This window comes from Protomyctophum parallelum (assembly GCF_964188405.1).
Source record: "Protomyctophum parallelum genome assembly, chromosome: 5".
Lineage (NCBI taxonomy): Eukaryota > Metazoa > Chordata > Actinopteri > Myctophiformes > Myctophidae > Protomyctophum > Protomyctophum parallelum.
Window position 1 is genome coordinate 24,687,031 of NC_139702.1, and position 12,050 is coordinate 24,699,080.

Here is a 12,050-nt window from a genome sequence, read left to right on the forward strand (position 1 = left end):
TCTATAAAAGCTCATAGCGCGGCACTCGTATGAACTTGTAGGTCTGCTATTTTTGAAAGAATCGTGAAAATGTGCCTCGATCTTTGAATATATAGTATTACAGGGTGAACATTTCCCTTAGTGAACAGGTCCCTGGAACAACATATTTTCAGATGGGGGGGGGGGGGGGGGGGAGGGGGGGGGGGGGGGGGGGGGGGGGTGGGGGGGCAATTACATATAGTTTTTTGGGGTCCTTGACATGAAATATGAGGCACCACTGATACAGAAACATGAGGTCTTTCAGAAAACTGTCAGGATTTTGAAGATTTATTTATTTATTTTGACGTCAGGACTAAATGGGTTAATGAGTCTCCTATTGAGTTTCATACTGGTCATCAAGACAAAAACAAAATAATCTGCGTAAATTTGAGGCTTCAAGGGGTGTATATACTATATAACCTGACAATTTGTTGGGGGTGAAACTACTCCTTTAAGCGGTTAGGAAAATGGTTTTCTTTTTTAAACAAATCAAACCCTGATCCCATTCATGCAGTGTCTCTCTCTCTCTCTTTCCCTGTGTCTCTATCACTCTGTCACTCCTTCTTTCCAATCCGTCCTCTCCCCCCTCCTATCCTCCCTCCCTTCTCCCACTTGTTCTTTCCCCTCCCTCTCTGCCTCTGTGTTCGTCTCTCCTCCTCCCTCCCTCTCTCGCCTCTGTGTTCGTCTCTCCTCCCTCCCTCCCTCCCTCTCTGCCTCTGTGTTCCGTCTCTCCTCCCTCCCTCCCTCCCTCCCTCCCTCCCTCCCTCACCTCCCTCCCTCCCTCCCTCCCTCCCTCTCTGCTCTGTGTTCGTCTCTCCTCCCTCCCTCCCTCCCTCCCTCCCTCCCTCCCTCCCTCCCTCCCTCTCTGCCTCAGTGTTCGTCTCTCCTCCTCCCTCTCTGCCTCTGTGTTCGTCTCTCCTCCCCTCCCTCCCTCCCTCTCTGCCTCTGTGTTCGTCTCTCCTCCCTCCCTCCCTCCCTCCCTCCCACCCTCTCTGCCTCTGTGTTCGTCTCTCCTCCCTCCCTCCCTCCCTCCTCCCCTCCCTCCCTCTCTGCCTCTGTGTTCGTCTCTCCTCCCTCCCTCCCTCCCTCCCTCCCTCCCTCCCCTCTCTGCCTCTGTGTTCGTCTCTCCTCCCTCCCTCCTCCCTCCCGCCCTCCCTCCCTCCCTCCCCTCCCTCCCTCCCTCTCTGCCTCTGTGTTCGTCTCTCCTCCCTCCCTCCCTCCCTCTCTGCCTCTGTGTTCGTCTCTCCTCCCTCCCTCCCTCCCTCCCTCCCTCCCTCCCTCCCTCTCTGCCTCTGTGTCGTCTCTCCTCCCTCCCTCCCTCCCTCTCTGCCTCTGTGTTCGTCTCTCCTCCCTCCCTCCCTCCCTCCCTACCTCCTCCCTCCCTCCCTCCCTCCCTCCCTCCCTCTCTGCCTCTGTGTTCGTCTCTCCTCCCTCCCATCCCCTCCCTCTCTGCCTCTGTGTTCGTCTCTCCTCCCTCCCTCCTCCCTCCCTCCCTCCCCTCCCTCCCTCTCTGCCTCTGTCGTTCGTCTCTCCTCCCTCCCTCCCTCCCTCCCTCCCTCCCTCTCTGCCTCTGTGTTCGTCTCTCCTCCCTCCCTCCTCCCTCTCTGCCTCTGTGTTCCGTCTCTCCTCCCTCCCTCCCTCCCTCCCTCCCTCCTCTGCCTCTGTGTTCGTCTCTCCTCCCTCCCTCCCTCCCTCCCTCCCTCTCTGCCTCTGTGTTCGTCTCTCCTCCCTCCCTCCCTCCCTCCCTCCCTCCCTCCCTCTCCTGCCTCTGTGTTCGTCTCTCCTCCCTCCCTCCCTCCCTCTCTGCCTCTGTGTTCGTCTCTCCTCCCTCACCTCCCTCCCTCTCCTCTCTGTCTCTTTTGGCGCTCTCATCAATGCACATTCACACGTTCAGTGAGTCAGCGGGATGGTACCGCACGCACACACGCACGCACACACACCCACAGACAGAGGGTACCAGGCCAGCACAACATCGTTCTGTCTGTCGGCCAATAGCAGCTCACCGTGCCGCACATGCTCCTATAGTGCTGCAGTGAGACAGCACTTATACTGCGGAGAGAGAGAGAGAGAGAGAGAGAGAGAGAAAGAGATGGGAGGAGAGAGAAAAGATGCTGTAAGAATTGGCTCAGAGCTGCATTCCATCTGAGGTTGCCCGACCCCCTCTCCATCTCTCTCTCTCTCTCTCTCTCTCTCTCTCTCTCCCTCTCATGTGCTTGCACACACTCCTAACCCCCCCACCCAGCACACACACACACACACAACACACACACCCACTCACACACAGACACTGGATCTCTCCGCGCACACGTCATCTGCTGTCGGAGTTTCAGCTGGGAGCTCCTTCTGGCCCACACTGACTTGTTGACCGCTGTGGATGACTGCTTCTGTCCGTCCGTCTGTCCTGTCTAGTCAGTCAGTCCGTCCATCTGTCCAGTCAGTCAGACAGTCAGTCAGTCAGTCAGTCAGTCAGTCTGTCAGTCTGTCTGTCTGTCTGTCTGTCTGTCTGTCTGTCCTGATATGGAGGAAGCGTGTGGCCTCGGATGCCGAGTCCCGGACTGCAGGACGCCTGTTGATTGGTTCATAAATGCATCTCTGTGCTGTAAGTCACCGGTACGTCTCGTTCAGACCAGACATGACATTTTTCCAGTGATGTCATATCTTTCACCCCAGGCTGAGCTTTGTTGCAAAGTACGACAGAACATAAGTGAAAAAGAGCATTCGTGTTCATGCTATTTAGATTATTCAGCATGTTGTTTATAGATGCTAGTTGATTGATTGCCTGCATGGTATCCTATATAGTTTCAAATGTACATAATGTAATTTTCATAGCATGTTGTTTAAATGCTGTAGTTTATTGATCACCCATGGTAGTTTCAAATGTGCAGAATGTTTTGTAAGATAGCATGTTGTTTAACAGATGCTGCATTCATCGTTTACCTGCACTATCCTAGTTTATTTGAGGCACTATACAATGTTCTCTCTGCACTCCGTTTTTGTGATTGACCTCGATTTATCGGTTGGAGTTCATGCTTACTCCTGCTCGTAAGTCACTCCGGATCAGAGTGTCGGCTAAAAAGGCCTACATTGTCCAGTGATCATAACCAAAGCATAGATAAGTCGTGTGCTTTCCCCTCAGCAGTGCATGTATGTCACACTGTCCTCGTCACCGATGTGCGGTGGCTGCGCTCTGCTGTGTAGCAGATTACTGTCGCTTCATGTCAGCTGGGCTCTCTGGTGTGTGCTTACATAAGAGGACTAGTGGCTGCCTGGCATCATTTAGCTCACTTGCTTTCCCAAATCCATAGCGTCAGGTCCGGGTACCACCGAGGGGTCAAAAATGGATCTCTTTATTTATTTTTTTAACCTTTATTTATAACCCATTAAAAAAAAAAGCATTCTAAATCTGTATAGTTCTCATGTTTTCAAGATTTTCCAAGAATGTTCAAAAACAGCAGATTTCCGGCGAGCTTGTATAGATCTGCTTTTTATTTTTTTAACGCTAAATCCAAACTGACACATGCTTTCCCCACAAGACAAACTAAGAGCAAATTCTTATTTACAATAAAGCAAAAGACAAGGCCGTTTGCGGGAGAAGTAAAGTGAAATATAGGGGTTTAAAGACATCAATCACGTTAAAAGCAAGTTTGTGTTCATTTGCTTTTAACCGGATTGATTTCTCGAAGCAAATGAACGCTAACAGTTCCATTTGTACACTCTGAGAGGAGATCAAGGCAAGAATTAAAAGCTCTGAGAAACTTACGGTATAGATCGGGGTACCGTAATGGCATCAAGTGGAGGTCTGTGGCCCTATAGATGTAGCCTGGTTAATAAACCAGATCGAATCAGCCGTTGGCAAAACAAAATTGCCTGCCGGTGGATTAGGGTCTGGAGAGGCTCAATTGTACGCCCATTTCCTACACCAGAGAAATGGGGCGGCCAATCGGGACACGGTATGCAATATGGGCGGGCTTTGGTACAGTGACTTTCAATGCTTGAGACCTTTGACTGACAGTAGCTCTGACCAATTGCGTCAAAGAGAAAATGTTTCAACCCGCCCCCCCTGGAAATGAAATCCAAGCTGAGCCTCCCCAGACTAATATCCCGCGGTCCGTGCGATATTAGTCTGGTTTATTAACCAGGCTACTATAGATGCATATCAAACCGAGGGTCCTAGAAATGACAAAGGTTGATAAACACATTATCTGGTTTATCTGGCTGACGGGGGGCTCCCGGACCAGCTGGTCTGGTGTTGTTGTTGTGTCTGTGTGCAGGATTTATGAAACTGCTTCGATCGTCTATCGTATCATTTATATAGAGCGTCGCAGTCCCGCCCCCTCGAGAGACCCGGAAAATAAATCCCTGTTCATTTTCCTCATAGACTTTTCAAAAAGTATTTATTTAAAGAAGTTTACGCCGCGGACAAATCCAACTCTTATCGTGACAATTAAATCATGACAATGTTTTGGGCCAAACAAAGAATTAGAAAGTAGAAAAAAACAGCAGGTTACAACACTTTTTTGTTGTTTTTCTTCTTTGTAATTATTTGTTTGGTCCAAAATATTGTGTTTGTTGTCATGATTTGTCACGACTCGAGTTGGCTTCGTACGACGCTTAAAAGGTCTTTAAATAAATACTTTTTGAAATGTCTATGGGAAAACTACATTGGGATTCATTTCCGGGGCCTGGCGTCGTCATGAAAGGGGGCGGGACTGGGCCTGGCGTCGTCATGAAAGGGGGCGGGACTGGGCCTGGCGTCGTCATAAAAGGGGGTGGGACTGGGCCTGGTGTCGTCATGAAAGGGGGCGGGACATGGGGCCTGGTGTCGTCATGAAAGGGGGCGGGACTAGGCCTGGCGTCGTCATGAAAGGGGGCGGGACTGGGCCTGGCGTCGTCATGAAAGGGGGTGGGACTGGGCCTGGTGTCGTCATGAAAGGGGGTGGGACTGGGCCTGGTGTCGTCATGAAAGGGGGCGGGACTGGGCCTGGCGTCGTCATGAAAGGGGGCGGGACTGGGCCTGGTGTCGTCATGAAAGGGGGCGGGACTGGGCCTGGTGTCGTCATGAAAGGGGGCGGGACATGGGGCCTGGTGTCGTCATGAAAGGGGGCGGGACTGGGCCTGGTGTCGTCATGAAAGGGGGTGGGACTGGGCCTGGCGTCGTCATGAAAGGGGGCGGGACTGGGCCTGGTGTCGTCATGAAAGGGGGCGGGACTGGGCCTGGCGTCGTCTTGAAAGGGGGTGGGACTGGGCCTGGTGTCGTCATGAAAGGGGGTGGGACTGGGCCTGGTGTCGTCATGAAAGGGGGCGGGACTGGGCCTGGCGTCGTCTTGAAAGGGGGTGGGACTGGGCCTGGTGTCGTCATGAAAGGGGGTGGGACTGGGCCTGGTGTCGTCATGAAAGGGGGTGGGACTGGGCCTGGTGTCGTCATGAAAGGGGGTGGGACTGGGCCTGGCGTCGTCTTGAAAGGGGGCGGGACTGGCCCTGGTGTCGTCATGAAAGAGGGTGGGACTGGGCCTGGTGTCGTCATGAAAGGGGTGGGACTGGGCCTGGTGTCGTCATGAAAGGGGGCGGGACTGGGCCTGGTGTTGTCATGAAAGAGGGTGGGACTGGGCCTGGCGTCGTCATGAAAGGGGGCGGGACTGGGCCTGGCGTCGTAATGAAAGGGGGCGGGACTGGCCCTGGTGTCGTCATGAAAGGGGGCGGGACATGGGGCCTGGCGTCGTCATGAAAGGGGGTGGGACTGGGCCTGGTGTCGTCATGAAAGAGGGTGGGACTGGGCCTGGCGTCGTCATGAAAGGGGGCGGGACTGGGCCTGGCGTCGTCATGAAAGGGGGCGGGACTGGGCCTGGCGTCGTCATGAAAGGGGGCGGGACTGGCCCTGGTGTCGTCATGAAAGGGGGCGGGACTGGGACGCTCTATAGCATGCTCTGATTATCTGCCTTCACTGCAGCACTCTGACTCATGACTGATTGAAGTGGCCACTTACTGTAGGTGTGTGCATGTGTGTGTGTGTGTGTGTGTGTGTGTGTGTGTGTGACAGTGTGTTAATGCACACGCATGTAACATGTTGTTTTTGTGTGTATACGGTATGTGCAAATGTGTGTGACTGTGTGTGTGTGTGTGTGTGTGTGTGTGTGTGTGTGTGCGTGTGCGTGTGCGTGTGCGTGTGCGTGCGTGCGTGCGTGTGTGTGTGTGTGCATGTGTGTGTGCATGTTGAATGAATGATTCGTTGTGTTCATTTTTAATTATGTTAAGTAATAGTTTACCAGACCATTTAAGAATCGGTAACATAATATATAACTGATTGACAGCTTTGGAAAGTCTAACTTGGGGAAGAGGATGATACGTAGTTTATGAATGAAAAAAGACATCCTGACTGCTTTCATTACCAGTTTGTTTTTATATCAGGAACCCATTTTTTTGTTTTTGGTGACCCCACACTTAATTAGTAGTGCAATTTCAAAGCATTTAAATGAAGCATTTATCAACCAATAAGGATAAAGCATTGGTATAGCCTTGAATAGGAATATTTATTAGATAAGACATTCAACACTATGATTCATATGGTGTCTCATCAAGTGTAAAAGCCACAGAGAAGCGTTTCTGTATACAATACAATATCACCTCTGTGGGATATGAAACCTCATTATGTCTAAAACTGTTACTTTTCAGGACTCGTATTCAAAAGCTTGTGTGACGCTGTAGTATGATCAAGTAGGGCCTTACGAACAAAAAAACAGTTAACCCATTTTGACCTGAGATCAGATTCTAAAAAATTCTTCTACATGCTGACAGTTTTCTGAAAAAAGCTTTGTTTCTATGTCAGTCGTCAAAAATAGCAGACCTACAAGCTCGTAGCTTGTAGATCTGCTATTTTTCAATAGCTAAAGCATAACATAATGCTAACACCAAAATGGGTTAAAATATGAAGATAAGAGGTTTCTGCCCGACAGCGACAATGTGGAACACTGTGATTCATAATGGTGTCTTATATCAAGTTTAAAAGCTATATACGAAATGAAAAGGTGTTTTTGTGCAACGCTCATGAGGAAGCGAGAAATCGAGAGAGAGAGGGGAACGGGTGTGTAGAGACAGGGCAGAGAGAGAGAGAGAGAGAGAGAGAGAGAGAGAGTGACAGGATACAGCGATGGAAGGAGGAGCAGAGAGATAATTTCCCCGTGGGCGCTGACATACATTCCCTTTTAAACACCCGGTTCTCCTCTCCGGAGACTGGAGAATGAACGGTCCTCTCCCAATGCACTGACACCAGAGAAGATGCTACTGTGTGGGGGGTGTCGCCTCACAGCTATAGAAGGTCCCGGGTTCGATTCCCGGCGGGGACGCTATGCATGGATGCTGGGGGCGTGTTCTCTCCTTCGTGTCATCAAGCACGCATACTCTATTATAAAGTGGGGTTGGCGAAAGGGCCTTTCTGTGTGGAGTCTCCCTGTGTCTCCTATAGGGTCATTGTAATACACAATTATGATCAATGGTGTCAATGGTGTCACGCAAGTCCAACAAAATAATCCATGGACGGATTTATCAAAAGCCGTGGGGATGAAATGATGAAATGGACTTTCATGATAATCCAGCCGATAACTTGTGTTGTGCTGACACAACACATATCGCATCAATTAGCGCGTTCAGGTTTCGGTATATCCAGCTTTGGAATTAAGGTCAGGGTGTCCTATGGATAAAATAGGCTCTCTCTCCCCCATTCTCTCCCTCCTTCCCTCCTTCTCTCTCACACTCTCGCTTTCTCTCTCTCCGTCCGTCTCTGTCTGTCTGTCTGTCTGTCTGTCTGTCTGTCTGTCTGTCTGTCTGTCTGTCTGTCTGTCTGTCTGTCTGTCTGTCTGTTACTCTGTGTCTATATCTTTGAATTGAATATGTGTATTGACATTTTTAAATGTACACAGTGCAACTCTCTCTCTCTCTCTCTGTGTCTCCTGTCTGATCAAAGTCCAGTCTGACTGACATCATTCACTAATTGGCCGAACAATGCTTAGTGCTGACGTCAGCGATCTGAGGCACTTCATCTTCATGTACTACTAATAACACAGATGGAGGGTTTATACGCAGCAGGGTGCCTGTATGTGTTCAACAGCGGGGTGGCTACTGGGCCCCCTGCGGAGCGCCTGCTCTCGTCAACCTCCTGCCATGCTGCGTTCACACTGCGTGGCCGCTGCAAAGTTACAGGCCATGCATTTTCAATGGAAGCCGTGCCATGACGATCCATAGCTGCATACTGTATAGGCCAGGGCATAGCAGTGGAAGCCATTTTATGGTTCCACTCAAATTCAAATATTGATATAACCCATTTTGACCTGAGATCAGATTCTAAAAAATGTCTTCTACATCCTGACAGTTTTTCTGAAAAAGCTATGTTTCTATGTCAGTCGTTCTTCGATTTTTCAAAAATAGCAGACCTACAAGTTGTAGATTTTTTTTCAATAGCTAAAGCATAACATAATGCTAACACCAAAAGGGGTTCCCACCCAAAATGGGATAAATAAGGATCCTGGTGAATCATGACCATATTATACAACATTTGAGGGTATTTATTATATGTAGTATAATTATTATATAAATATTCTTCTACACAATCAAATGTTTTATGGTTGATTCACCAGGAGGCTGGATGGCTTGATTCTAGGCTAAAAAAATAATTGATCTAAATATCTTTGGAAATCTCTATGGGGAAAAAATGTATGGAATGTATTTGAGTGGAATCATAAAATGGCTATGACCTATAAGAACCCTATGCAGGCTATATAGGGTTCATTCATTTTCACTCACCTTCTCTCTTCACACAATTCCTGCTTGTAATGGAAAACTAATATACAGTATATCCGTCAACCAGTTCTGTGTTCTTTTTTATATTTTCCATCATATTATTCTCATATCAATGGAACCAAATGGACGGGTCCATTTGGCTCTGAGTTAAGCTAGCCGTGGTAAAAGGTATTTGTGGGGTGTTTGTATAGTTGAAGTTCAACCTTGCGGTCCCAGCAGGTCCATCTGTTTGTTCGTTTGTTTGTCTTTTTTTGTCCGTTTCCTGTGTCCTAGTGTGAGGAAGGAAAAGGCTCATCTTTAAATTGCCTGTCACTGCTTTGATCTCCACTGGTCACAAATCATCCTCTCTCTCTCTCTCTCTCTCTCTCTCTCTCTACAAGCTCTCAATGTGGTATTTTTTTTTAAGGTTAGAACATTTGAAGTGGTACTATTTTCAGAAGCACCTTAATTCCATAAAAAACATAATGTCTCAGATATTTATGTTCAGAAACAATCTTGCTAAAACATCAATTTACATACATTATTGTGTCGGAAACAGCACCCTGAGTGGGGCCTCCTTTCACACTGTTTTGCAAATCGCACTCGATTCTTCAGTCGTGAGATTGGATTTTGGATTTGTAACCCAAGGGCTCTCTCTCTCTCTCTCTCTCTCTCTCTCTCTCTCTCTCTCTCTCTCTCTCTCTCTCTCTCTCTCTCGCTGCAGGGTGCAGGCTGAGTGGCAGAAGGAGCGGAGCAGCGTCAGGGTCTTAGGATGGACAGTGAAGGCTCAGCTCTGCCCAGTCCAGTGGTGGGACAGATCGACAAACAGTTCCTGATCTGCAGCATCTGCCTGGACCGATACCACCTCCCCAAAGTGCTGCCCTGTCTGCACACCTTCTGCGAGAGGTGAGTCACCCATTCTGACCTGAGATCAGATTCTAAAAATGTCTTCTACATCCTGACAGTTTTCATTCTGACCTGAGATCAGATTCTAAAAAACGTCTTCTATGTCAGTCGCTCTTCGATAAAAAAAAAATAGCAGACCTACAAGCTCGTAGCGTTGGTGGCGCGCTATAAGAGCTTGTAGATCTGCTATTTTTCAATAGCTAAAGCATAACATAGTGCTAACACCAAAATGGGTTCCCGCCCAGAATGGGTTAATTATGCATTGTTGTACATTAATTGTTATAATCTATACTTTCAATCTGCGGCGTCCCCCATTTTGGGCATTATAGGTGTACTTTTTTTTTCTTTTTCAATTTGATTTAATTTATTGTATTGTAATTCAATTTGGGTTTGTTTTTTTATCAGTGGAAGCGATTCAAACTAAATGTAATGCCTCGACTCCTACATTCCAAGTGCTTGTTATAGGGTGGGGGTCCCTCAGTTCAAATATGAGTATTTGGGGGGGTCACGGCCAGAAAAAAGTTCTGACCACTGCCCTACATGCATGGCTCTATGGCTCTCCTGTTTTTTTTGTTTTGTTTTTTTCAAACGTCTTTGGGAGAGATTGACATATTTTGTGTACCGTAATATATTACATAAATGTAAGGTGCTATACAGTCACAATGTAATGTAATTCAGGGGTGCCGTGGATAAAAAGGTTATTTACAGGGATGCCCTGAGCCAAAAAAGTTTGTATACTGTTGAGTGAGAAAACAATGTTGGGGGTCCCCTGCTGATTAGCTTAATGTGCAACATTGTTTTCAGTTTGGGAACCACTGTTTTCAGCCACAGGCCCCCCTTTGGTACAAAGGGCTGTATTTTGCGTGGCCAAAGAGCATTAATCACGCCTCCAGGTCTTTAGTTTACTCAAGTTAGGTAATAAGACCTGGTACTTAAGACACGCAAAACACAGCCCAAAGACTCCAGGACATCCTAGCTGTGTTCATTTCACTCTGAGAGAGTGTTTGGTTACAGACCTGTAAGCGTTACATTTGGACCAGCAGTGGTCCCCCCCACCCTACGTTGAGTTACAGACCTGTAAGCGTTACATTTGGACCAGCAGTGGTCCCCCCCACCCTACGTTGAGTTACAGACCTGTAAGCGTTACATTTGGACCAGCAGTGCTCCCCCCCACCCTACGTTGGGAAACAGTGGCGCTTGGCTCATGGCTCGGCAACCAATCAAATCTGTGAGACATTAATTGCTCATTAATAACAAATTTTCAGTTTCAGGAGGTTACAGTACAGTACAGTACGAGCCAAGTGGCTCTGTGAGATGTTCCAAATGATGTCCATTAAATCTTTCTCACAGGGGTTTATCGTATACACTATGAATTAAGCAATACGAGAGAGGGTGTGTGCTTTACTGTGAACATGCCAATAGAGCGTCGCAGTCCCGCCCCCTTTCATGACGACGCCAGGCCCAGGAAATTAAGCCCAATGCTTTTTCCCCATAGACATTTCAAAAAGTATTTATTTAAAGATCTTTTAAGCGTCGTACGAAGCCAACTCGAGTCGTGACAAATCATGACAACAAACACAATATTTTGGACCAAACAAATAATTACAAAGAAGAAATACAACAAAAAAAGTGTTGTAACCTGCCGCTTTTTTCTACTTTCTAATTCTTTGTTTGGCCCAAAACATTGTGTTTATTGTCATGATTTGTCACGACAAGAGTTGTCTTTGTCCGCAGCGTAAACATCTTTAAATAAATACTTTCTGAAAAGTCTATGAGGAAAATGAACAGGGATTTACTTTCCGAGTCTCTTGAGGGGGCGGGACTGCGACGCTCTCATGGTAAAGCCACCCTTGAGTGTAATATTGCGATTACCAATCAAAATAAAACATGACAAAATGTATTCATATTCCTGGGCATTTCTCTCTCAAAATATAACAGACAGCGAGTGTTATCTGTGTTTTCCTAATACATGCATGGGTCCATCTGTTCATGTTTACTCAGCCACGCTAGACAACTTGTCACAAACTAACAAAACATAATAGTTATGTGTCTCAATCTCATTTTAACCCATTTTGACCTGGGAACGATTCTACAAATGTCTTCAAAATCCTGACAGTTTTCTGAAAAGCCCTACGTTTCTTTTTCAGTCGTTCTCAAACATTTTCATGCATTTTCATTTTCACCCCCAAGATTATAATGTAATTGGCCTGGCGACCCCAATCTGAAAATATGTTCTTCCAGTGACCTCCCAAAAGCAAAGATATGAGTTAAAAATGTTCGCTCGGAAAGAATACATATTCAAAGATTTGCACTAAATTTTCACGATTAAAATAAAATAGCTAAAGTATAACATAATG

The 12,050-nt window shown here is 47.4% G+C and overlaps 1 protein-coding gene across 1 annotated transcript in view; it reads left to right on the forward strand.

The window, feature by feature from the left end:
• Window positions 1–9,511: 9,511 nt before the first annotated feature.
• LOC310859606 (tripartite motif-containing protein 2-like) overlaps window positions 9,512–12,050 on the forward strand; it is a 23,759-nt gene continuing 21,220 nt past the window's right edge. Inside the window, exon 1 of the mRNA XM_083766235.1 lies at window positions 9,512–9,693. Coding sequence (XP_083622361.1) covers window positions 9,560–9,693 — 134 coding nt within the window. The 5' untranslated portion in view covers window positions 9,512–9,559. The remainder of the gene's footprint in view (window positions 9,694–12,050) is intronic.